At 44.8% G+C, this 26,530-nt stretch overlaps 1 protein-coding gene across 1 annotated transcript; it reads right to left on the bottom strand.

Annotated features, from left to right (window-relative positions):
• On the bottom strand, positions 1-26,528 carry LOC310815159 (fidgetin-like; the record flags this gene model as incomplete). The annotated part of the gene is made up of 3 exons (XM_083684825.1): positions 1-2,282; positions 24,921-24,951; positions 26,421-26,528. 3 exons carry the CDS (start codon positions 26,526-26,528, stop codon positions 1-3), a joined length of 2,421 nt encoding a protein of 806 aa, XP_083540951.1.
• Between the last annotated feature and the right edge of the window lie 2 nt (positions 26,529-26,530).

Here is a 26,530-nt window from a genome sequence, read left to right on the forward strand (position 1 = left end):
TCACTGACCACAACCAAACATTTTGTTCCACTCAGTGTAAGTGTCAATCTCTTTCTGTGATATACTGGGTTGGAATTTGCAGAAGACGTTGTCAAAGTCTTGGTAGGTGAGCGGCCTCATTTGGCCACCGGGCATGATGCCCACCAGGTCCATGCCCTGCGCCGAGGCGTGCAACATGCCCACCAGGGCGTCCTGGCACAGCCGCGCCACATCCAGGCCGGAGAAGCCCTCGGTGCGCCGGACCAGCAGCGCCAGCTCCTCCTCGCTGAGGCAGTACTTGTGCTGGGACTGTGAAAGAAGCTGGCTCACTATGTGGTGCCGTGCCGCGCTGTCTGGTAGTGGTACCAGGACCCGTCTCCCGAAGTACCTGCTCATCCCCTCGTCCATGTCCTGGGGCCTGCTGGTGGAGCACACCACCAGGACTTGGCTGTTGTTGTCGTCTGCTGGTCCCAGGTGGAGTGCATCCAGCTGGGCTAGGAGTTCGGCCTTGAGCCGGTTGACGGGGCTCTCCTCGCTGAGCTGGGCCGAGAGCAACATGTCCACTTCACTGATGAACAGCACCGATGGCTGCCGACACCGGGCCACCAGGAAGGAGGCCCGCAGGATCTTCTCTCCTTCCACCAGCCACTTGGTGGCCAGCGTGGAGCCACTCAGCTGGAGGAAGGGCGCTCCCAGCTGGCTGGCCAAGCAACGGCCAAGCAATGTCCTCCCCGTGCCCCTGGGCCCGAAGAGCAGTACGCAGCGCGGGGCTGCTGCCGCCATGCCCCCGAACATGTCCGGCCTTAGCATGGGCCAAACCACCTCCTCCTTCAGGGTGGCTTTGGCCAGCTCCAGACCCGCAATGTCACTCCAGTCCACTGGGGGGCCCTGTTGGAGGATCTCAGAGGTGACCATGTCCAATAGGTGGGGGTCGCTGCTCTTCAGCTGCTCCTCGGCACCGGCGGCCCGGGTGGAGGATGAGGTAGCCCCTGAGAGGGAGTGGGAGAGGTGCAGCCGATGCTCCTCTGCCCCCGGCTCGCTCAGGGAGGGTGAAGCGAAGCTGACCAGGGACTCAGTGGAGCGCGAGCCGCCCAAGGTGGAGGAGGAGGCGTAGGACAAAGGGGTGAGCGAAGGCCCGCCCGGTTGACCACTGAATTTCCTATGCTGCTGCTGCTGCTCTGAGGGCATGGGCTGCTGCTTTTGGGGATTGAACGGCAAAGATGATTTCTCAGCACTCCTGTCAAATCCACTCCCTCCGCCGGCGGTTGAGACACTGCTGTCCGCTGCTACCCTGTACATGGGGCTCTCGGCGGAGTCGCGTGCCTGGCCGTAGCCACCGAAATTTCCATAAGTGGAGTCCATTTCTCCTTGCCCTGTCATGTAGAAGGCTTTCCTCTTCAGCGAGTTGGCCGAGCTGCCGTTCAGGGGGGTGGGGGCGATTGGGCCGAGGTTATGGGACTGGTAGGGGTAACCGGGAAGTGAGGAGGAGGGGGGCAAGGGGGTGGGGGCCGCGATGCCTGACGGGAGGTAGGAGGAGGGAGGAGGGGGGGCTCCCCCGGGGCTGTAGCCAGGCCCCACGGCGCTCTGAGAGGGGTACCCAGCAGGGGGGTAGTTGTAGCCAGATATGTTGGGGGACCCACCATTGTAGGCCGGGACCAGGGTGGGGTGGGAGGGTGGGGGGGGCGGCTGCAGGAGGCCTGAGCTGTGCAGCGGGGAGGGCAGGGCAGGGGCCGAGGCAGCCTGGGAGCTGTAGCTGGTGTGCAGGTAGGAGCCGCCACCGTAGCCCGGGCCGTATTCCTGAGAGGAAATGGAGGAGTGGAGGGCTGTGGCTGTGTGGGTGTGACTCCCACAGCTGCTGCTGGAGTAGCTGGGCTCCGTCAGGGCACTGGAGGCCAGCCCTGGGGAACTACACATCCCAGCAGCCGCCTCCACTGCCGCCACCCCACCCTTCCTCATGGACACCCCCTCGGGGACACAGCCCATGGAGTAGACCCCCACACCCTCCTGCCAGGACTCCCCCTCCACCTTCCTCCCATTCAGGAGCCCTGGGACCCCTGCCTCGGAGTACGAGGGCATCTCCAATATCCCAGAGTACTTTTCAGCATACCTCTTGAGCAGGTTGGAGGCGGTGAGGGCCGAGATGTCATCGTTGGCCCAGGCATACTGGTAGGTGGCGGCAGCAGTACGCTGCAGGTGGCCCCGGTACGCCTCGGCTTTGTGGGCTGGCGAGCGTGTGGTGGAACTGATGTCAAAGTGCTGCTCTGCCCACTGTGCATGCTCTGGGGTCCACTGCATCTTCAAGCCTCCTGAAACAACAACAACAACAAAACACATAAAGAACTGTTAGGTTTGTTTTACTTCCATGGGAGAGGACACCTCAAATTCAAAGGTAATTGGAGTTTATGCGTTACTTTATGTTGTAAGTGGTATTTATTGGTTGTCATCACCGTGACAGAAACATACTGTACGACTGATTTAGAGGGATCATCAAACTGTGCCATGAGGGTTAAACATTCTGTCAGGAATGGAAATGATGTGATTCAAATCAATATTGAATAATATAGCTAATGTCAGTTTGGTTTAATGGGTTAGGGTTAGGGTCAAAGTCAGCTTGGTTTAACAAAACAGTATGAATATGTCATTCCATTTATAACAACAATGACAATTGACGATTCATTGGCTGACGTCTATTTAACTCCATAAAATAATACGCAGCGTAAATGTTATCCGATAATGAGAATAACTGATATTTACATTATGGTTATCTGAAATTCTACCGCCCAACCCCAACATGTTTCTTTTGTTTCTCTGCATAGACATTGAGATCAAAAGAATTACACACTGGTAGTGACAGATCGCATGAAGGACACTGGTGCCTCTGCCAAGGGACCTGGTATGGTCTACAGCTGGTTAGGACAAAATAATGCACCCTGCACAGACCAATATGACACAGACATGGCAGGTCACTCCATAATCCCCCTCTCATCTGAGGCGACCGGAGATGGGCTCCAAAACGCGCCTTGCCGAATGCCGCAAAGCAATCTCCCCCCGCCGGCAGCGCTCTTTCATCACACGTGCGTGCACACACACACACACACACACACACACACACACACACACACACACACACACACGCTGGAACCACAGTGTCGGCTATGAATTACAACACCCTGTGTCTCAGCCCTGACTCATTGCCACACACTACACCATCATCCCTATTTCTCTGTCTCCCTCTCTCTCCGTCACTCTTCCCCTCTCTTTTTGTCTCTCTCTCTCCTGCTCCTTTCTCCTGCCCACCCTCACTCATTACCCCCCCCCCCCCCCCCCATCTTTGTCCTCATCCCTCTCACCCCCGTCCCTCGCTCTCTCTCTCTCTCTCTCTCCATCACACACAGACTTCACTCACCTCGCCTCTGAGGCTCAAGAGGCACTATTTCCTTTAATACCCGAATGCAATCTGCAAACACTGACAGTAACACACAGTCATCTCACTATCAAAGCCCGGTGCCATCAAAGGCCAGAGCCACGTAATCGCTAGAGCCGTCTCGCAGATTGGACCCTGTTTGATTTGACTTAACACACACACACACATACAGTACAAAGGATTAGGAGGGCGATTTAGGCTTGTGTCCTGTCTCCTTTTCAGTCTCAGTGGTGTGTCTTATGTATCCGCTGTTGGGGGCCCCTTAAGAACTGTCTGCCTTAGAATAATATTATGCATGCACAAATGTGTGCACAAACACTCATATACACACACACACACACACACACACATACACACACACACACACACACACACACAAACACACCTCCGTGATCGCAGTATTTGTTTGGTAATAGAGCTGGGGGTATTCCCCAGACTCCTCTCTGATTCCCTTCCCCAGCCATCTCTCAGCAGAAGCCAGCAGCTAATTAGCGGGATGACGATGTGCTAATTGTGTTAATTTACAAGGTTTTAGCCGAGGGGAGTCTTGCTAGGGCTGGCGCGCTTGTCACACTGTCTACGTAATGACTAGGAAGTTCAATAGACAAAGAGCTGGCCGCTGTAGTCTGGCTCAAACGTCTAATCAATTAAGTACTTCAATCAGTGAGAAGAAATGCAACTATATTGTGAACCCTTTATTGGCGAAGTTAGTCGCCATCAAAGTGATGGATAAAGAAAGAACTGCAAGATGCCAACCATGGGCTATTATGATTACATCTCTGGTAAACTGTGTGTCTGCTAATATCTGCTATTGCTGTTGTATTTAATTATTACACCCTCTTGGCCAGGTCTTTATTGTAAAAAGATCACGTGTTCTAAATAAACTACCTGATTTAATTAAAAGACTGTACTCAACTATCTGAAATATTTGTCCGTACAGTATGTGCACGTATATGTTCTTCGGTGTAGTTCAATGTTTATTAATATTAATATGTTGAAATTATAAAAATGACTTTTGGCTTGGAGGCAAATGACACAGAAGTTAATTTCCAGAATCTATGAGCAAGGCTAACTAAAATACTGGAAAACCATGAACCAAAAACATTGAAAATGACAGGGCTCCTACGGTTGTTGGAAATCTGCCAAATTTCCAAACAACAACACCCTCCTTAATGACAATATAACTCTCTGAAATGGACTTGCAGTGTTGGACTTTAGCTGCTGTGTTTCTGCATGCGCGCACGATTCCAAGAGGCAGCCGCCACGGACAGAAAGGCGAAGATTGGCGAGTCCACTCCCCTAGAACACACCCTGACAGTAACAACATGTTTATATGCAAACCGAATGTCGGGTAGGACTCTCCATTTTAGAAAGCGCTTTTTCCAGACCAGCGTTCGTAAATGAAATATTTATTTCAAGGGATCACGTTCCCTGATCGCTACCGATTAAACATACTGGACCTTTAAGTAACATCATTTCAATCAAATTGAGACCAAAAGTAACACAGATGGGATGAAGAGCGGTGATGTATTATTTAAGAACCTTTGTGATTCTCCAGATCATAATCATAGGTATGTGTCATGTCATTAACGCTTATTTACAATGTCACATGGCGCTATCAAAAGCTTGTAAAAGCTGTAGTGTATTTTGCTTTAATCAAAGGTGTGGGTGGTTCTAGCTGCATTTTGCGCACACACGCACACGCACACACACACGCACACACACACACACACACAAAACGGGTAACAAAGACACACAGTGGCCAGCGCAAAACATCCCTTACACACAGCATGAGATCCCTTCTCACGATATCCGGTATCACAGTCTCTCTCTCTCTTTAACACCATAGTGCCTCTCTTCACAGCCATACAGTCTTTTCTCCGTCATACACTCTCCCCTAACAGATCTCTCTCAATCACTGCAGTCCCTTTCTTCACAGCAATGCTCTCTCTCTCAATCCCTCTCTTTCTCTCTCTCTCTCGCTCTCTGTCTCTCTCTCTCTCTCGCTCTCTCTCTCGCTCTCTCTCTCGCTCTCTCTCTCTCTCTCGCTCTCCTCAGAGCGCTGGTCTCCTCTCCTCACAGTGCTATTATTAACTGGAGATGCTTCCTTGCCTGCCTGAGCAGGAGAATTCACAGCCTGACTCCTGGTGCTGTGTTCTGGGGCTTGCTCTGGGGAGCATGGTTCAGCCTTCAGCATGTCAATGGAGGAAAACATAGAGGGAGGGAGAGGAGGGAAGGAGGTGTGTGTGTGTGTGTGTGTGTGTGTGTGTGTGTGTGTGTGTGTGTGTGTGTGTGTGTGCGTGTGAGAGAGTGGAGGATGATAGAGGGGTAGAGGGACAAAGGGAGAGAGAGGCTACGTTACCGTTGGGGGTTGGGGAGACAGAGGAAAAGAGAGAGTGAGAGGGTCTGCAGCGGTCTGGCAACTTGGCAAATAAACAAAAAAACAGCCGGGCACACACACACACACACCCGAGACAGAACAAACACACACTGTCTCTCCCTCTCGCTTTCTCTCTCGTTACACAAAAACACATACCAACACACAATCAGACCGACAAATTCCAGCCAAGCAAAAAAATCTGACCCATTGGCCCCCCTTTGCATCACTATAATATTAGGAACTCAATCATCCAACATGCATCGGTATATATCCTATTTAAGTCCATTTAAAAAACATGAATCTTTATAATTCAATCATCAATAACGCTAACCCATATAAAAGATGTGTCAGGCTTCATCAGTGCCTTCATCTTTCCAATAATGAGGTTAATGCAAAGGCGCTGTGATTACCTCTGCTATGCAAATGAAGGCCAACTGATAACTTGCACTATTTAAATAAGGTAATAATGATTACTCTAACGTTATTCAAATGAGGGCACAGGCTTTGAACTGGGTGCTTTTGAACTTGATGCACTTCCACAAACATATGAAGGGAAAGGCCTTTAAGACTGCACCCATTCATTGCCATTAAGTCACCGTGATGTTCCAGAAGTAGGAGAGGCAAACCGCTGGTCTTCAACCAAGTACAATGCCACTTAAATAGTAACGTTGAACATGGTATCTGTCATTGTCTATATGCCTGTGTGTTTTGAGTCTGACACAGAGACAGAGAGAGAGAAAGAGAGAGAGAGAGAGAGATTTTGTGTGTGTGTGTGTGTGTGTGCGTGTGTGTGTGTCTGCTTGTGGTCTAAAATGTGTGTGAGAGAACCGCAGCAACATCTAATGGCATCCGAAGCTTCCTAAAAGCATCAAGGCATGGCTCTTTCTTCTCTTGTCTGACATAAAGAAGGCCTAATCATACTCATTACAGTTTCTGTCCGTTTGCACCAGTGGAGCCGCTTATTAGAGAGTGTGTGTATAGTAAACAGCTCTTTAGAGAGAGCTAATGAGCTCTTTAAAGTCCGTCTGCTATGTGATTCTGCACACAGTGTTGGAGCAGACCATCGCGTTTGGTAATGTCATAATTAAGCTCCATGCACATGTACTAACAAAGGCTGACTCGTGTTTGCGGACACAGTCACACATACACACGTACTTCACACACACACACACACACACACACACACACACACACACAGTCTCTCATTGTGGTTGAAACTGATTGACAAGTGATAACTTCATCATTAAAGAGACTATTTCTATATTACACATGGGAAATCTTCTCAGCAGTTATTCAAATCCTTGCCAAGTAGACCAGAGGGCATTGTTTAACCTCAAATTCAGTAAGATATGGTGCTTTCTGAGTGTGTGTGTGTGTGTGTGCGTGTGTGTGTGTATGACATGAGTGTATGGCATGTGTGTGAGTGTGTGGCGTATGTGTGTGTGTGTGTGTGTGTGTGTGTGCGTGTGCGTGTGCATGTGCATGTGTGTGTGGCTGACAGTGACAACCCCAGGACTACCTTGTTAATGAGGTAGTCACACTGACACCGACGCTAAGCCACAGGATATGCTGTATTGGCACACTACCTGCAGTGTCAAATAATGTGATTAAGCTCTCTAAAATGCAATTAATTAAGTAATTAGTGATGAACCAGTGCCAGACACTGCAATCAAAATTGTTTTAGTGTTGTGGTTAATTGAATGAACCTATATGCACTTTCAAATACAGAAACCAGATCCCTTTGAAGTTGAGTCCCAAAACATGTTTTACAATTATAACAATGCAGTGATACAGAAACGTGAAGTTGTTGTACAGCCTTTATAAATGTTCATGTATGTCTAATTAAGTGGTTATGCATTGATTATGAATGTTATGCTTGCCTTTTGTTGGGTATGGAGCAAAATAGCTTTGTATATTGGGAAGGGGGGATTGGGTGGGGTGCAACTGGAATTCAAAATAGTTCTGTACAAAAGCATGTGTATACAATAAATGTTCAGGAAACTAAGGAAAGATAGTAACTGCTGCTTCACCAGAGAGGACTCAGGGGTCAGAGGTTAAACTTCAAAGACAGAAGAACAACTGAAGTTCTACCTGAAGTCTTTGTTTCTATTCCGTTAGTACTGTATGCAAATGCGGCTTCAAAGCAGTACTCTAAAGATTAGTAGTGTGCTTTGTGTCGGTCATGAATGGGGGGGAAAAACGTGAGCACTCCAGTTTCAAAAGCGTTAGATCAATTAATCACAAAATATTATCTGTCACTCCATAGACCCATTCCCAAAACAGGCCAATAAATACCTCTGAACCTGCTGCTAACAAATCCCCCCCCCCCCCTCCCACACACACACCAAAAAAACAACATTTCCGTACTATCCCCATTTATATTTCAGCTATAAAATAAACAAAACCCATGCCTTCTACTCTTTGAAGCGTGCAATTTGAGCCCAACCGCTGTTACGCGGCTTACCATGACAGCCGGCTAGACTGACAGGTAACAACAACAACAGAAAGGGAGGGAAGACGTGGAGTTGAAAGCGCAGACAGCGAGTAGTGACTTTTGACTTTCAACACAGACAAAGAGAGAGATGAGCTGTCATTAATGCAAAGGAAGTAAGAAGAAAAGAAAAAAAATAGATTTGTATCTGGAAGATATGAGTTTCACTGGAATTCAAGACATGTAGAAGGATTGGCAATATTAAGGACATTTGACCGGTTAGTGACAGGGTCAAATATTCCTCTGGTGATCAGTCATCTCTGCCTATAACACTAGGACCAAAGTTTCTCAAAACTGGGCCGAGACACTTGCGGAGCGAAAACTCATTCTCATGTTCTCGAAATGACTTCAAACACCAAGATCAAACACTGAGAACAAACATTTATCCAGCATATTCAGCCTCTAAATGTAGGCATATGAAATCTAACTAAAGCCAATTTTGTGACATCATCTGACACGTCTTCACTGGTATTATCTGCACTTTCCATTGAGCTGTATAAATTGACACTGTCAAAATTTCCTTTGACTAGACACACACTATTGAAAGCCTGGGTTAAATGGAGGGCGCAGTTAAACAAATGCTCCGGATCAAGGAAATTGTGCATGGCTTCACTTGTCAGTCCGAGAGGAAATTGAGAGATATTCAGAGTGAGCTCTGAGCGGGGGCCGCAGTGCCACACCAGAAACGCTAACGCGTGGCATTCATCTTTAATGCAGTCGGGGCCGCCCGTCAGCCACTCCATTTCCTGTGACTAGCACAGCGTTTCTAATCACCCAGTCATACCCAGGAACCCCTTCTCTGATAGACCACGTACACACACTCCTGTAGCCCGCTGAGACAAACATTGGATCATTTCTATTTCATACAAACAGCCAGGATGCCTCTCACCGCTGCTGTGCTGCTTAGCCAACATAATGACCATCTTCCTACACTCCTGATCTCCAACACAGACACATAACAAATAGGCCTAAACACACAGACAGGCAAGCAGACAGGCAGGCAGACAAACAGATAGACAGACAGACATACGCACGCACGCGCACACATCCTGCAGAATCCTCTAGAAAGGCAGACTCATTTCCCTGTCCCCCGTCCCCCCCCATCCTCAGAATGTGCTGACGTTCTAAAGGTTAGGAAAAACAAGGCTGGTTTGAAAGTAAACCAGTATTGAGGCCCCTCATCAGCATTCACTCTAAAGTGCTCTCCAGTGAGCGACTGTGATGAGAAGCTCCCAGTGGTGCAGCCCAGAGGCCCTTTCTCCAGGAGGACCCTGGGGTTAACACAGGGCTACGTGGTATTGATACACCCCCGACTCCCGGATCTATACTCGCGGACCACCTCGACTTTGTTTACCTGTTTGTTCCGTAATTAAAATAGATTTTAGAAGAGGACTAATCCTTTCAGAAATGACATTGATTAGGTTACAAACAGAGGAGAGTCACTGTGTCATTTAGTTCAATCTTTCATGTTTCTTTTCTTTTCTTTTTTTTTTCTCTCCTACCAAGTGGTAGTGTGCAATCCTTGCGCTATATGAAGAACTTTAGAAAGTCCTCGACGTGAAGGACGTCATTTGGGATGCGACTGGGAGGTTTGGCAGAGAGGGAGAGCAGGATAATAGAGGAGAAGCCTCTCACCTCGTCTAAAGCTGTCTGTCTGCGTAAATAAAATGAGATAATTATTGAGTGAACAAGCTAGACGTTACTGTACGCCGACGACGTCCTCGTTAGGCGGTGCGATTGTAAATCAGGACAAACACGGTTCTTTGGGACATTAAGTGCTCGCTAAGCACAGTAGATGCATCATATTTCAAGAGCAGGCCTTGTGTGGGTGAGGAGGTAGGGAAAATGGAGTGTAATGGTTATCCATTATCTTATACGGCGTGGCGGTTATAATTTTCAAGTGAGTCATTTCTGGAAGTACCTATCTATCGTATGCTTGGAGAGAAAAGACTTTGATGGCTAATCCAAAATAACTATTGAGAGGTCGTTACCGCGACACCGCGAAGAGACACTCTTACGAGAGAACGCTCTTTCCTCCCTCATTATTCTAATGCTCTACTCTGAGAATATCCACACATCGCACGCACAAGCACAACAAAAGCTCTGAGTAGGCCACTACATTCACTGTGGGTGGAGGAGACACGGCACCAACAGATGCATATATCTCATTCCCCATAAACACTCCGAAGCTATTAGCGTTGGACGGATAAATATTGATCTGCGCAATCAAACGGCGATTAAAGCCGATTTGGTACATTTACAGTCATATAAAAACGATCCACCAGACACACAAACCATTCTCGATTCTCCATCTCTACTGCCTGCTGTTTTATTCCTAGGAGTCGTAGGCCTGCTGTATGTGAGTATTTCGATCAGTTTTACTTGAGTGGTTACTGAATACCAGACCGTGGTTTCCTCTTGAATGGATTTATGAAACACCAGCGGATGCCCAATGATGCATCGCCATGTTGTGTTGTCGCTAGCCTGGTGTGTGTGTGTGTGTGTGTGTGTGTGTGTGTGTGTGTGTGTGTGGTGTGTGCTGTCGCAAACATGGCTGACTCATGACTGGCATGCAAACAGATAGTCCAAGCGTGACCATCAAAGTGACACTGTCTGCGAAAGTGTGTATGCGTGTGTGATCTCAGCCAACAATGGAACCCTGCCACAGAGAAGAGCTAACCAGTCAGGACCTACGCTAGGTCTGCTCACAGCCAACCTGCTTCAAAATGACAAGAGCATCCTCCTCCAGTGAAAAAGGCAGGCATGTTGGCCAGATGGAGTTCAATAGGCCTCCTTCAAACAGGAGTTGGCAGAGATTAAAAACTGCCATGAGCAACAGAATCTGTCTGGACTGGTGAACAGGCCCAGTCTCATATAACCCTCACCCAACGTACTGTAAATACACAGGATCCTTCTGGGGGCCGACTGTCAAAGGTGTCAAGTCTTTCATACTGAACATTGGCCACAGCTCGATCTGCCAGATCATGATTTAAAAAAGAAAAGAAATAAAATGTATACTTCACTCCAGCCAACAAAAAGCTGATGTTTAAGTAGAGTGTGTCATACTGTAACAGTGTTTAATTTCTGCTGTTTTCCTTCTGAAGAAGGCACAATCCAAGTCTGTTTCATGAAAATATAATATACACCCAAAATGTATCATTTGCCCTTTTACAATGCGTGCTTGGAAAGACACAGAATAATGTTTGTGTATCCATAAAGAATATAAAACACACATTTCCCCAAACAATTCAGAAATCTATTTTTTTTTCTTACAATTTATCCAATTTATACTTTTCTAAAACATGATGAAATACCCAGGCTATCTTGAAACTCTAATACACATACCTCTGCTTTGAATCCAGTCTGGATTTCATTATGCTGGAATTCACACAGGTTGTCTAAACACTCAAACAGTGAATCAATATGCCCATCGATCTGTGGCATTGAGACTGAGCCAGACGTGTCGAGGGGGCAGGAGATTCTCACTACAGCTCCCCAGTCTGCTAGAAGCCGGCCAGGAGCTCTTAAACACACAGGGACCGCATCTACACACACACACGTGCGCGTGCGCACACACACGCATGCCCGCTCGTACAAACACACACACACACAGACACACACACACATATCAAAGCGGATACCTATACACACACCCACACATATACATAAACGCATACCTATGCAGAGAGCACATTGTGCGCGCACAAACCCACACACAAACACATAAATCCTCAGACATGTATAAACACAACGCACACACACACCTCTGTCTCACTATTTATAATGTTTCATGTGAAAAGTGTGCTTGCAAGTTGGATTTAACTAAAGTTTGTCTCTACACGAGGACATCCATTTAAGTTCTCTGGCTGAGTATCAAGCCTGCTGCTGTGGCATGGGTTCTCATACTGAGCTGAGTTGACGCAGTCGATTGCTTTGAATTATTCATCTGGATGGGGTGATGAGATGGCCTCTGCAGTTTCTGACTGAGAGGTAGATTTGAAGAGTCCAAACTTGATAAAAAACAGTGACGGCACAAAACACCTTGAACAACTTACTCGTTCTAACGATATGGCCAGTAATGTCAGAGCATGTAAGGGAAAACATACATATGTATGTGACTATTCACTTAAAAAAATCAAAGTTTCTCAGATATTGTTAGACCTATGATGTAAGTGTAAGTGTAACTAAAACCTTGCTGGATGGGAATATTTAGAAGATGTTTTGGTAGAACCATTCTGAACACCGTGAGAAACACAGAATACTGTAGTGAGTCTGGTTTATGAAAGGTGCCGGTCCACATTTGAATTTAACAGTACTGCTGCCGTTAATATTTTAGAGTGAATATTCAATAAAAGGGGTCGATATTGAATCAGTTGAATACATGAGGTACTGCAGTGCGTACCGGTGTGTACCAGCCCAACTCATGCAGGTTTACTGAGCGTTTGTATCATAGGCAAAGTTTGAACGGTAATTTCTTTCAGTGGTAGAGGTAACAATGTAATTACGACTAGTATCAACATGTTGTTACCTCATTCTTAACATTACAATGAAGAATGAAGTTAATACATATTATTGCAAGAGTCATTGCAACACAGGTGTAAGAGCAACTGAAGGAAATAAAATGTGAAAACAAAGCAAAATATAATGCAGTTATTAATAGCAAACCAACCTTAATTACTCCATGCCTTTATTTTAGTTTTACATTACATGTTTCATTTCCTCAAATAAGTGGATAGATGGAGAATATAAAATCTAAGAATCATCACATTATGCTCAGGGTTGCAAAGTTATGCACACAATATCAACCATCGTTTATTACCATTTCACAGACTAAAAAGGTAAATAAATTAGTCAAACGACTTTCCCTCTCAAAAAGGCAGGTATTTGGATAAATCAAACAAAACCAAAGCAGTGACAAAACGTCTAGCTCCTTGATATGATATCTCAGAGGTGAAACGTGATGGGCACCACTGAGCAGACGGCATCTCGGGAGATTAAGAGACAGAGAAGCTTTAACGTAATCATGAGGGAGGCTCATCTTTCAGGGACCAGTAATAATGAGCAATCAATAACGCCACTAACAGAGTCAGAGAGAGAGCCTGACAGCAGATGTAGCCCTGTTAACAGGCAGCGTCTGCTCTCACATTACGGCTGTGGGTAAGACACACACACACACACACACACACATATATGCAGACACACACACACACACACACACACACACACACACAGAGACACAAACACACACACACACACACACACACACACAAACTCCTCAGGTGACACCCAACAGCAGTGTGTCACTACGAGGCCTTGTATTGATTTCTGACTGTAATCACATTCACTGGTGATGTACACTGTACAGTTGTAGAAGGAAGCTGTTCCACAGGCCACCGGCAACAATGACCGCTTAGAAACATAAGTAAAAGGTTTATGACTACGGAGAAGATAACAAAAGAATGTCTTCTATTCTACCATATTTAACAATCAAATACTACCACTTGTCTGAGTGAAAAGAATGCCATACATTTAAGCATCTCAATTTAAATCCACCACATTTTCCGTAGTTATGACACAAAATATACTGTTGGTGTGCTTCCTGAAACAGCTTTGGACATGCTTGAGGTGGTAGTTGCCCTTCACCACTGATCTAAGGTCAGATTACCCTTCCCCCATTAGGAAGGTGAACAAATATCTGACCGTGTATCAGTGGTGAGGGGGAAACATACCACAGCAGCTATCACATATGATACTGTACCACAGTGGCTATCAGACAACATACCACAGCGCCTATGACAACAACATACCACAGCCACGCTGACATCAAGTCCTCTCTTCCCTCGTCAAACTCTTGGCCCTTTTCACTCATTCAGGTAGAGAGTGGGGAAAGGAAATGAGCTGAGCTGCACAACATACTTCCAGACAATTGATCTCCTAGCAACCCATTAGCCCAATTGCCGTGCTAGCACAAGCTAACAACACAGGCTAGCAGCACACGCTAGCACATATACTGTACAGGTTATATACTTTTATAGGTAGAGGTACCTGTGTGTTGACGTGACGGACGTGGTTGCTAGCATTTTGCTTCAGCATGTTCATAGAAACCTATTTTTGGATGTTGCAGTCTTTCAACAGTGCCTATTGGCTGGTGGATCAAGTATATTTGGGGTGTGATCCTTTTGAATTCATAGCAATTAAGGAAACGCATTGGACTTGCAATTCTTATATGAAATGCACTTAACCTCCCAGGATTTTTGTAGATAGAGACGTGGGCACATTTAATGCTAATAACCCTCGCAAATATGAGCTAGATATGCATAAACATGCGATCAATTGAAAGGGAGCACCTTGGAGGAGATGCTCAGCACAGAAGTAAAAATAAGACTATTCAAGAGCTTATTGGTGTAGAAAACACATATGCTGTACATAGTGGTTGGTTGGCTTTCAGTGTGAGAACACTTCCAGTAAAGAGTATGTTTGTTTCCCAGCCCACGGCTCCACACATCACTAAGCCAGCCAGTTCCCTCAGTCTGTAGTAAAGGCTCTCCATGGTGTGTGTGTGTGTGTGTGCGTGTGTGTGTGTGTGTGTGTGTGTGTGTGTGTATCGGTAAACTATATCCCCTTCCCCAGGGATCACTCCAAGAAAGCAGAGCTGGAGGATAGAGCTAAACAAGGGTTCATTGGCCAAAATCTCTTCGCTTTACAAACACACACACACACACACACACACACACACACACACACACACACACACACACACACACAAATAAAAACACACAAACACTTTCCCGCAAGCAAGATCCCTGTAAGCGTTCATCCACAGAGAATAGCCAAACAGTGTTGGAAGGAGAGACAGAAAGAACGAATGAAAAAAAAAAGAGAAGAAGGAGACTAGTTGGACTGGGTCCAGGGGAACAAACCACACTTGACTCTCAACCACTTCTCTGCCTCAACACCATGTAAGCCTAATGGCGTGGACATGCAGCCAATTGATTTGTAAACCAATAGGCTCGTCCCCTTGCAAATTCAGATTACCTAGTTCACTGGTTCAACATTGAATAGTCATAATTTACTTCTCACTCTGACCACAAATACTTTAGGGGGTGTATGTGTGTGTGTGTGTGTGTGTGTGTGTGTGTGTGTGTGTGTGTGTGTGTGTGTCTGTCTGTCTGTCTGTCTGAGTGTGTGTGTGTGTGTGTGTGTATGTGTGTGTGTGTGTGGTGGGGGGTATTAATTTGCCCACATATAAAATCAAAGTACTACATACAGAATAACATCTCCTTTCATGACGATCCTAAGTTCTCTGCTGACCACCAGCACACACACTTGAATCTGTTGTCTGTCTGCAGTGGTGAGAATAATTGAACATTATCCACTGTCAGAGTACATTTCACTCATGTCTGTGTTCAAGTGGATAACCGTAACAATCCCTTTATCTACAAAGGAACTATAGTCGTCCATATTGGACAATGGTTCTATTATGGCCAAGCTTCTCAATCCTCTTCTTTATGTCTCCTCTGTCTCTCCTTGAAATGGGAAAAAGCATTCATTTGATATGCTTGGATATCATGAGAAACACTGTAATATGTGTGCTTTACATAAACTGACTGGGAGCTCAGACTACGTCTGTTGCTGACCCACCTGCATCCTTCAAACATTTGCTTTTTCTGTTGTTTTCACTGCGCGCACACACACACACACCCACACACACACACACACACACACACACACACACACACACACACACACGCACACGTCCACAGACAAACACACACACACACATCCACACACACAGACAAACACACACACACACACACACACACACACACACACACACACACACACATACACACCACTACTACTGTCAGATAAGACTTGACAGTCATAATCTCCTAATACACACTTCTTTTCCCTGTTAGAAATGGTTTCCCACCCGTGTAATTTTGAAGGGATGGAGAAATAGAATACGGGCATCAGTTATGAGAGGGTGGGGATGTAAATTACAGTGATACGTATTCTAGACATCTCAGAGCTTAACGGCTGTCATCTCAGATAGACTGACAATCCGTGTGTCTATAGAGAGGAGGTGGTACTTTACGTATTAGCGTAGCTAAAGTCAACCAAGCAGGTAACAGCAGGTCAAATAAAGACAATTATTACAGCTGCTCACCAGTTTTCCCAGGGAAATCATGTCCAGCTGGTCCAAACTATCGGATGGATTTCTGTTGAAGCCATCTGTGTACATATACAGAAACTGTGCAATTCAGTGTAAAACTGTAAAAAAAACAAAACTAAGAAAAAACAATACAAAGCCAACCTAGACCTCACACACCTCCACCTTAACAATGATAGGTAGCCTGTATGTGTTAAACACCCTACGGCTAATGTGGCTAATGAATGAGAAAACCAGTGGCAGACTAACAGCTCTAATTCTCCTTCACAGGCTATCATGTTGCGTCGGAGAGCTGGATCAATACCATTTGCTCAACACACAGGAGGACTAGAATCTATAAAAGCGCTTTTATTGAGTAATTAAACACCCATTACTGTCCCGGGCAGCCAAACAATAAATTTGATAAGCCTCTCAGATGCACATCCAGCCGTGATTAATACCCTGCGCATGCATGACATAGAGACCGCCATGACATTATGCTAAGCCCTGGGCTCATACTGTATACAGCGCGGCTGTGGGTGCTAGTGCTTACAGGGCAATTTCAAGGGTGCCGTGTAGGACCTTCAAAAGACTGTGTAAAGTGATGTTTCACCTCTGTTAGGGTTGTTCGTAAAGGAAATGTTCTGGGGAAAACCATGTCGGTAAAAAAAAAGAAAAAAGCCAATGTGGAAAGGTCTACATTGTGAATCCATGAAAAGGCTGGAGCTCGCTGTTGTAAGATTAGCTGGTGGCTGCATTAGAAAAATCTAATTTGAGAGCAACAACTGTGTGGGTCGTGTGGATATGTACTTCATTTTCACAGTACTGTGGATTCAAACTGAAATATTTGAAGTGTGGGAACAGATGCAAAAAAGGATGTTCAGTTGAGGTGTCAGCAAGCTAATTTACACCAATGCCACTTAAATTATTTTTTGTCCAAAAAATAAACAAATAATGCAAAGCATTGTGCAGACTGAAGACAGAAAACATGTCTGAACTGCGGAATCCGATGCAAAACAAAGATGCTCAGTTGAGTTATCGGCAAATGACGGGAATGCCACTTTAGTTGAACATGTACAAGGTATAGCCCAAATACTGTAGCAACAGACCTTATGTGGAGGATCTTATGTGGATATCATCATCAAAAAGGTACTTAGTCACTTGTTATCTATGATAAACTCTCAAATTACATATATGTTCAACTATCAAATATATGTGCACTTCAAAACCACCATATCATCCAAATTGCATAACAATATGAGGAGACATTTTTCAACTTTTAAAAAGGACCTTTTCAAACTTGGACAATACACCAAATAAAATACCCACAATCCCGCCCTTGTTTGAGAGCATTTTGCCTTGTTGAGGCAACAATATGGCATCTGGGTAAATTCTCGTTAAATATGAATGGTCCATTCACTCGGCTCAATGGCCTCTGTTGGCAATGCCCCACTGCCCCCCCACACACCCCCTACCCCCCTCCCTCCCTACCCCCTTTACATACTGACAACAATATTCTGCGCAGGGCTCTTGGCAGTTTTCCCCGAAAAGAAACAAAAGAGGAACTTCAATCCGTCCCTGACAGCCTCAAAAAGCACTAAGCCCTCAGTGAAACGCGAGTTTCTTGGCGAAAGCAAACCGATTTGACAACAATGGGCAAATCATACAGTGGTTTATGAGCTTTAGAAGGATACAATGGCGCTCCTATTCCAAAACCACACATTAGTAATCATGTCAACGGGACCCCCGGGGGGCTTTCATTGGCTAGGAGGAGGGTGTAAGAGGATGAATGTGTGTCGCTGCTTGGGAGATGGAAGATGGCCAAGTCTTGCAATTCAACACACTCTTTGGGTGTGATCTGGTAGGTTGCAATACACATTCTTACATACACACACACACGCACGTGCATGTGCACGCACACCCACGTGACACACGCACGTGCATGTGCACACACACCCACGTGACACACGCACATGCATGCACAGCCCAAACAGTCTATAACCCGTTGATTTATAATTTTATCTTTATAATAAGACTAAACAAAAAATATCTATATTTGAGTACTTCAGTTGAGTATTTGAGTCGATGGATTTTCCACACACAAAAATACATATTACACATCTCAAATGTTGCACATAATTGAATGTACTTGAATTGAATTGACCTCCTTGACCTACAACAACACCGACAGACACCCACTCAAAAGTCAATACCACAAGTGGATATGTGTATGTGTCTGAAACCAGGCTGAAGAGCCGGAAATGCATGGGGAGTATAGGATCTCATTATACAGTGCATACCATCATTAGCAGGGTCTACTGTATATTCACCCCAAACCCCTCACCGTATATCAATCCACCCCACCAGGAGGGAAAACAGAGCACCCCTGCCCACACACACACACACACACTTCTCCACAGGTCTCCTGCAGCTCAACCTGATTATGCACACGCTTCTGCTGGACGTGGCACTTTACAAAACACTTTCTCTGTCTCCGTCCTCTCTGACTGTCTGTTTGTCTCCTGGAGACAGGCCACAGGCTGCTGAGCCACACCGTTCCGCGCAGCCCCGCGCGCTCAGCTACTCAAGGTCCTTTGTGTCCATCCTCTGGCAGCCTGCCAAACTGTCAGACAGACATGCACGCACGCACGCACACACACACACACACACACACACACACACACACACACACACACGAAAAAAGCCAAACAGGGACTTACTATACTTGACCAAGGCTGACAGAGATGATGCGCTTCTTCCCAATGATCAACGCCCTGCTAATCAAGACCTTCAACAACCAAGACCCGCTCTCATGTAGCAGAGTTTCACTTCGGCTTCAGTCAGATACATGATCAGATCAGAGAAAGACACATATAAGACAGATAAGACATGACTCTTCTCCATTCTCTGCCGCCGCTGTCTCTCTTCTCCAGCCCTGAAAAAGGCAGTCATCGTTTAACCAGTTGCCCCAAATGAACGTGAGCCGCTTCGCATATCAATGCGCAATTTAACTTAAGACATCTCTGCAATAACTTAATTAGAAGCGCGCCGTCTAATTTGAAGACACAATGTACAGGATAAGCTGGCGCCTGTGTCTATTGTGATCTAACGAGGCAGAGTATCCAAAGTGGAAGTTAACTTTAATAAGTCTTTAGCATATTTAACTTCTCCCCCACTGCGGCAGTGGAATGTTTTAATATCTAAGTGTGAATCCCAGGCATGGGTAATGTGGAGATTTCAGGAGAAGAGCATGCAGGGTGAGCAGTGTCTGTTTAAAATTCAGAAAAGGCAGCGGATAGAAGACAGAAAAGAAAAAAATCCAGAGCTTTGATTTGATTAAACCTATGAAAATGGTGCATTACATAAAAAAGGGGAACTTCAAACACTTTGAGCGCTGGTGGTCCACGGAGAGAGATAATTTTTTTTAATTCCTGTATTAACACTTGGTTGAGTTTGGCTCAATAATGTGTGCTCGGGATGAAGAAACAGTGCAGTGGAACAAAGATGTGTGTCGTTCCACTGATCTCTGATCAGCAGTTGCCTCGTGGGGTAAAGTGTTGTAGCCAGACGTTATCTGGTGGTTAGCAGACGTTGTAGGAGTCTGCTTCTCCAGGCCACAGGAAATGCACGCCTTCATGGCCAGACAATGACTCCTGCCTTGGGTTCTCACAACGCATCGCAACACACACCTGAGCGCTCACGCATGCACGCACGCACGCACGCACGCACACACACACACACTGCTCTTCCTCTTTTAGTATCCACAGAACCAACTGCTGCATATCCTTCTCAAGAAACCAACATCTAACCAATGCTTACTATTTCATAAGACTTAATCATCCTAATTGTGGGCAAAGTCAGCATTATTATAACAATATTACAAGGTGAATACATGCTTGCACTTATGCAATTTCTCAATCAATTTGGCATATTGTACATTTATTCTGGATGTTCCTGGAAATCTGTAAAAGCTTTTACCAGTTCAATATTGAGCATTAATTCAAGGCAATCCCCCTTTAAGCACAAAAGCGTATGTAGTCACAACATGGACCATCCTTTCAAATACTGCCATATACTGAATACAAGATATTGAACGACAATCCCATTGACACGAAGCTACACCTGGCCTATATTTGCCGGCAAAGACTGTGAATGTTCAAGGAGATGAAGACACCCATGTTTCAGACTAGAACAACCCTTCCCTTCTCACTGGGGCTGTCGGGATAGAGTAACTTTAGCATATCCTAACTCAGATAACATGCATTACTGGGCTAAACCTGATTTACACCAGGGATCACTCTCTTGACTGAAACCTCATAAGGCAGAAAAACAGGGGGAAGACATTCAGAGGTAGGTGAAGAATGATTCTGGATAAAAATGGAGACAGAGAGAGAAAGAGAGAGAGATAGGCTTTGGACTTTGTATCATGGGCCTGATAGCGTATCGTACAGTTCACACACAAAAAGAAACGCTATGGCAATATGCTGTCAGTCAGAAACAATAAATGAACTCCAACATCTAAGCAGACAGCAAGCCAGACTGATTCCCATGAAGAAGTAAAAGAGTAGGAGGAGGAGGAGGAGAGAGAGGAGGTGGAGGAGGACGAGGAGGAGGAGAGGGGGAGGCAGGATGTCATGGATTTAGGGATTTGCTGCCGTTCATCTTCGCGGAGCAAAGCGGAGCTAAACGCCTCTTGTGATTCTGTATGGTAACGGACAGCTGCCTGGCGTTCCTGCGTCTCTGACTTGGGTCGCTGAGAGAGTCTCTGACTTGGGTCGCTGAGAGAGTCGTCGACACACAGAAACACACAAAGACAACATAGCCAGCTGCCACACGCAGAGGAACTATCTTAGGGAACAGAAAGGTGAGAGAGAGACCAGGAGGTGTGTGTGTGTGGAGGGGGTGGGTGAGACAGAGGGAGAGAGAGGGAGAGAGAGAAAGAGAGAGAGAGAGAGAGAGAGAGAGAGAGAGAGAGACCAGGAGGTGTGTGTGTGTGGAGGGGGTGGGTGAGACAGAGGGAGAGGGAGAGAGAAAGAGAGAGAGAGAGAGAGACAGAGAGAGAAAGAGAGAGAGTGAAAGACATAGACAGAGGCAGACAGACAGAACGAGAGAGAGAGAGAGAGAATATGTTCTATTTGCATGAGCTGAGCTCCCTCGGGGTCTCTCTGGGCTCTGCGAATGGAGAGCACAAAAGACAACACTTAACATATTTGCTAAAAGATGACAACCCTGCCTAGATCCCCTTTGAAGGGGCCTTTGTCAGAAGTGGAGACAGGAAAGAATCCACAGATATGGACTCGAAAGGCTGACAAATGTCTCCCTCTGTATAGCACACGGCTTCCATCTACTTACATCACCTCACCGCCAATCCCAAGGGTAGCCTACTGTATATATACAGTACGCCAGTGAGTAATTTTAGGACGGTAAAGAGAGAGCTTCTTTAATGGTAAACATAACAGCTTGATAGCAACTGTCAGGCTAATTTCTTTCTATGGTCCCAACGGGGATAAGCTCAGTAGCCCCCCTACACCACACTGGCTTCTCTATTAATTTCTCTTTATAGAAAGTCAGAGTGAGGAAACTGTATTAGAGTCCCTGTTTGCAAAGACAGTTTTCTTCAACCGGCTCGATTATCCCTTCATTATTTGTTTGAGCAGCTATTACAGCACGTCCAGTGAAGATGTAAAATGAAACATTATGTACATAATGAAGGGAATCATTGCTGCTGTCAGTTTAAGTATTTGAAATAGTGGGGATATGGAGAGCAGACACCAATAAGATCTTTAGAAGAATGTTGTGAGGCTAGAGTAGCGTGTATGCACGAAGACACACACACACACACACACACACACACACACACACACACACACACTCATTACATCAGCAGCGGGAAAGTGAGTACATATGACACAGGGTATAAGTCACTCGCCGTGTGGCGTGTCGGTAGCCTCCACAAGTTCCTTCACTCTGTCAATTTAGCAGGAGAAACGGTGGAGTAATGCTCAGAGAAGACCGCCACACACACACACACACACACACACGCACACGCACACGCACACGCACACGCACCCACACCCACACACACACACACACACACACACACACACCACACACCCACACACACACACACACCACATACCACACACACACACACCCACACCACACACACACACACACACACACACACACACACACACACACACACACACACACACACACAGTGTGAGGTGACTGGTCCTTGCATACAAACAATCCATCATTGTACCTCATGTTTGAATGTTTGAACTTTCATATTTTTGTAAATATCAAAACAGAGAGCTGGCATAATGTATGTTAAAGAGAGGAAAACAATATTGTTGAATTCAATGTTCACACGATTTGGCCTGACGTATACAACCACAGCTCATGAATTTCTTGGGCTCAAAAATGAGCACTTTGGATTTGCAAACAGGCTCCAGGATCAGCATGACAGAATCTTAAACTGACTGAATCTAGTGGATGTGGATAATATTTACTAAAATATTTTAGACAAAACCAAATGAATAAAGCTATACCATCATAGCAAGGCACAATTTAAGATGCTGAATTGCATCTATATCTCATATGATCCACATAGTTGTCCCCCTTTATCCAAGTCAAATTCATTATTGCACCATAATGAGGACCCTCTTGACAAAAACTAAACACTTTGTTTTTCAGGAACAAAATCCCAGTAACCTTGTTCAATCACAGCAAATTACACCTAATAATACTAATACTAATACTAATACTAATACTAATACTAATAATAATAATAAAACTGTTCCAACATCAACTAATCTTCTAATAATTGTACACAAGTACCACTCTGGCAATACCCATTCCCAGGCTGTAAGTGTCACACACACACACACACACAGGCACGCAAGCACACAGGCACGCAAGCACACACGCACGCACACACAAGCCTATGTATCACTGCCCACCTTTCTCAGAGAGAGAGAGAGAGAGAGAGAGAAAGGTTGGGTTAAATCAGGACCAACAGGTCACACTACCAAACAAACTAACTTACTGTATTGTTTACATGTTGCCACTAAGAAAACTGTTATTTTGGTATTATTAATCTTATTGTATTATGCAAGAACAGTTGCATTCCAACAAACTCAACGGAGCTAAACGGCCAAATGATGATGCTGAATGTTTTTGATAAATAAATCTAAAGGATCATTGCTTTTTATCTGAATGTCACTCGAAGCACATACAGACATGCACACATTTCAAATGCATTCCATTTCTTTCCAACTACAATCAACACTTTGCATTGCATGTTGCACTACATCAGCATTTTAATTTTGTTGTTGTTCTAAAATATTAGATAACTGTTAACAATATTTGTATTGTTAACAGTTATATATGTCAGTCTTAGGCTAACTAGTGTTCACAAAACATTTTAATAAAATGTTGACTTTGGTGTAATACACTTCACATAATTGGTTAATGTTAGAGGCATACTAATTTATATATCACAATCACAAAGTCAGTACAGTGTAATTCATTAATCCACTCATTTATTATGGCAGATGGGTAAAGTTCAAATTATCATTTGGGCAATTGTTTTGCAAACAGTATGCTAATATCCGAATTGAACAGGCTGATAGGACTAATCGTGCATCCAACTGTATACAATCATGGTAAAAACATGGTGAAACATGTCATTAGGTATTTCCAACCTAGTTTAGTCATCAACAGGTTTGATCGAGGAATCCTTTGTTAATTTGAGAATGTATCAAAACAGGCTTGTTTTTGAAGAAGGCCCAATATTCCCTGAGAATAGATTTACATCAAATACATTGTATATTTAAGTCCGTTGAATATATTCATCAAATATGTTAAATATATTTTACTTTCGCCATCGACATATTAATAACGTCGTTATAACCGGTCATCATAAGCATGTGGATGGTATTATGCGTTTACACGTGGAAGCGGGATCGGCGCATGAAAGGTGCTCTGAGAGCTTATATTCTGGAAAATAACATAATCAACATTATGTGCTGGCAAAGCCAGCGCGGACATCAAGGGTCCGTCTGCTTTCAAGACAGCCTCCTCAGAGTCGAGAAAAATCCTATCAAGCACTAATCATTTGTTTTCGTGGAGTGACAACGGCTCCAGATCTGCTAGTGCAAAAGGGATGTTTTTTCAAAACATTTAACGTGGTTGGGTGCAAGCCTAATATACTGCAATAGCGATAGAAATGCAACATTTATCTAGCTATAAATTATACTTTCCTAGTCATAATTACAGGACATATGGACAGACAAAAATACAGTAACCAAGCAGACCTGTCCACTAAGCCATCACAACTCAAAACAATACATGCAATATGTAGGTGTATTCCAGCAATATTATCTGAAAGAAACTAAAACACATGTTTACACAAAAACACAGCCACAACAACAACAACAACATCAGCGTATCAATAGATACATAGTCAAATAAATATTGATCAACATACCATAGACGCTGCTGCTACTGATCATTTCTCGCTGTAAATAAAGGGGAAAAGAGGGAAGAGCATTGGAATTGGAATATGAAAGAAGAGAAATTCCAAAGGTTGCTAAACATAAGACACTTTTTGTTCACAGTCTCAAATGTCAGTCTTCTGAAATGGGCCCTTCTTGTCACTCATAAAGGCTACCTCTTCCTATGTCTCACAGGGGTACCGCCAATAATACAGCCTGAATATACACTCACCGAGCACTTTATTAGTAACACTATACTAATGCTGGGTAGGGCATCTCAAAACAGCCTCAATTTTTGATTGCACTGATTCCACAAGATGTTGGAAACATTCCTTTGAGATTCTAGTCCATGATGACACGATTGCATCACGCAATTCCTGCAGATGTTTCAGGTGCACTTTCAAGCTGTGAATCTCCCGTTCTACCACATCCCAAAGGTGTTCTATTTGATTCAAATCCGGTGACTGGGAAGGCCACTGAAGAATACTGAACTGATTGTCATGTTCATGAAACCAGTTTGAGACGACTTTCGCTTTGTGACATGGTGCATTATCATGCTGGAAGTAGCCATTAGAAGATGGGTAAATTGTGGCCATGAAAGGATGCACATGGTCAGCAACAACACTCAAATAGGCTGAGGCATTCAAGCGATGATTGATTGGTATTAACGGGCCCAAAGTGTGCCAAGAAAACATTCCCCACACCATTACACCACCTCCACCATGAGAAGGTGTACAGGTGTTCCTAATAAAGTGCTCTGTGAGTGTATATTTTTTCCAAATAAAAGTAATAACACAAAACCAAGCAGGCTACACGGTGATAGCGGAGCCTAAAACCCGCTGTTCAAAAGCAATGTAGAGATGGAGAGCGAAAAAGACGACCCTGCTGCTCGCTTGCATCTAATCATTTGACTTTTACGTATAGATACATGTCACGCATGTTGTTGTCATTATAATAGGCCTAAATAAAGTTGCATGCCCTTAAAAAAAAAAAAAGTCCACGCGCTAATCCCGTGCTTTAAAAATAGATGTGTCACAAGAACTGTGACATTGTATCCGCTCATCTCAAGGATGCATGCATAGGCTAGCCTACTTGTTGTAATCGGCTATACATGTATGAAAGTTGGCTACTTTTTCTTTTACAATTTAAACACCTACCCTACATGCACTATCATTAGAAACGGGAGATAGTGAAAATACGTTTCTCATTGCACAATATACATACCATGCGTTTTTTTTTCCAACCCGAGCTGATGCGCAATAAATGCGCTCTTTTACGATCCTAAAACGACCGAACTCCTCCATAAATGCATGCAAACTGTAAAACTTTAAACTGCGAATATAAACATTGGTAGAGATACATAAGCGTTTCAGAGGGTGGTGGTCTCTCCTATGTAGGCTATAACGCATCGGGCTCCGTGATAGCCTTCGACTCCTTTCTCCCTCTGCTACTTTAATTGCGGATATCGCGGATCCAGTCCTGGAAAGCCTTACCTGTATGTGCTGCAGGTCGACCTCTGGGGTTAAGGTAACATCGATCCCTAGTGTTTGCTGATGAATGGGTATTCGGGTTAAGCGAGGCTGCGTGCGATTTGAAACCATTC

Source organism: Argentina silus, assembly GCF_951799395.1.
Source record: "Argentina silus genome assembly, chromosome: 14".
In the NCBI taxonomy this organism is placed as follows: Eukaryota; Metazoa; Chordata; class Actinopteri; order Argentiniformes; family Argentinidae; genus Argentina; species Argentina silus.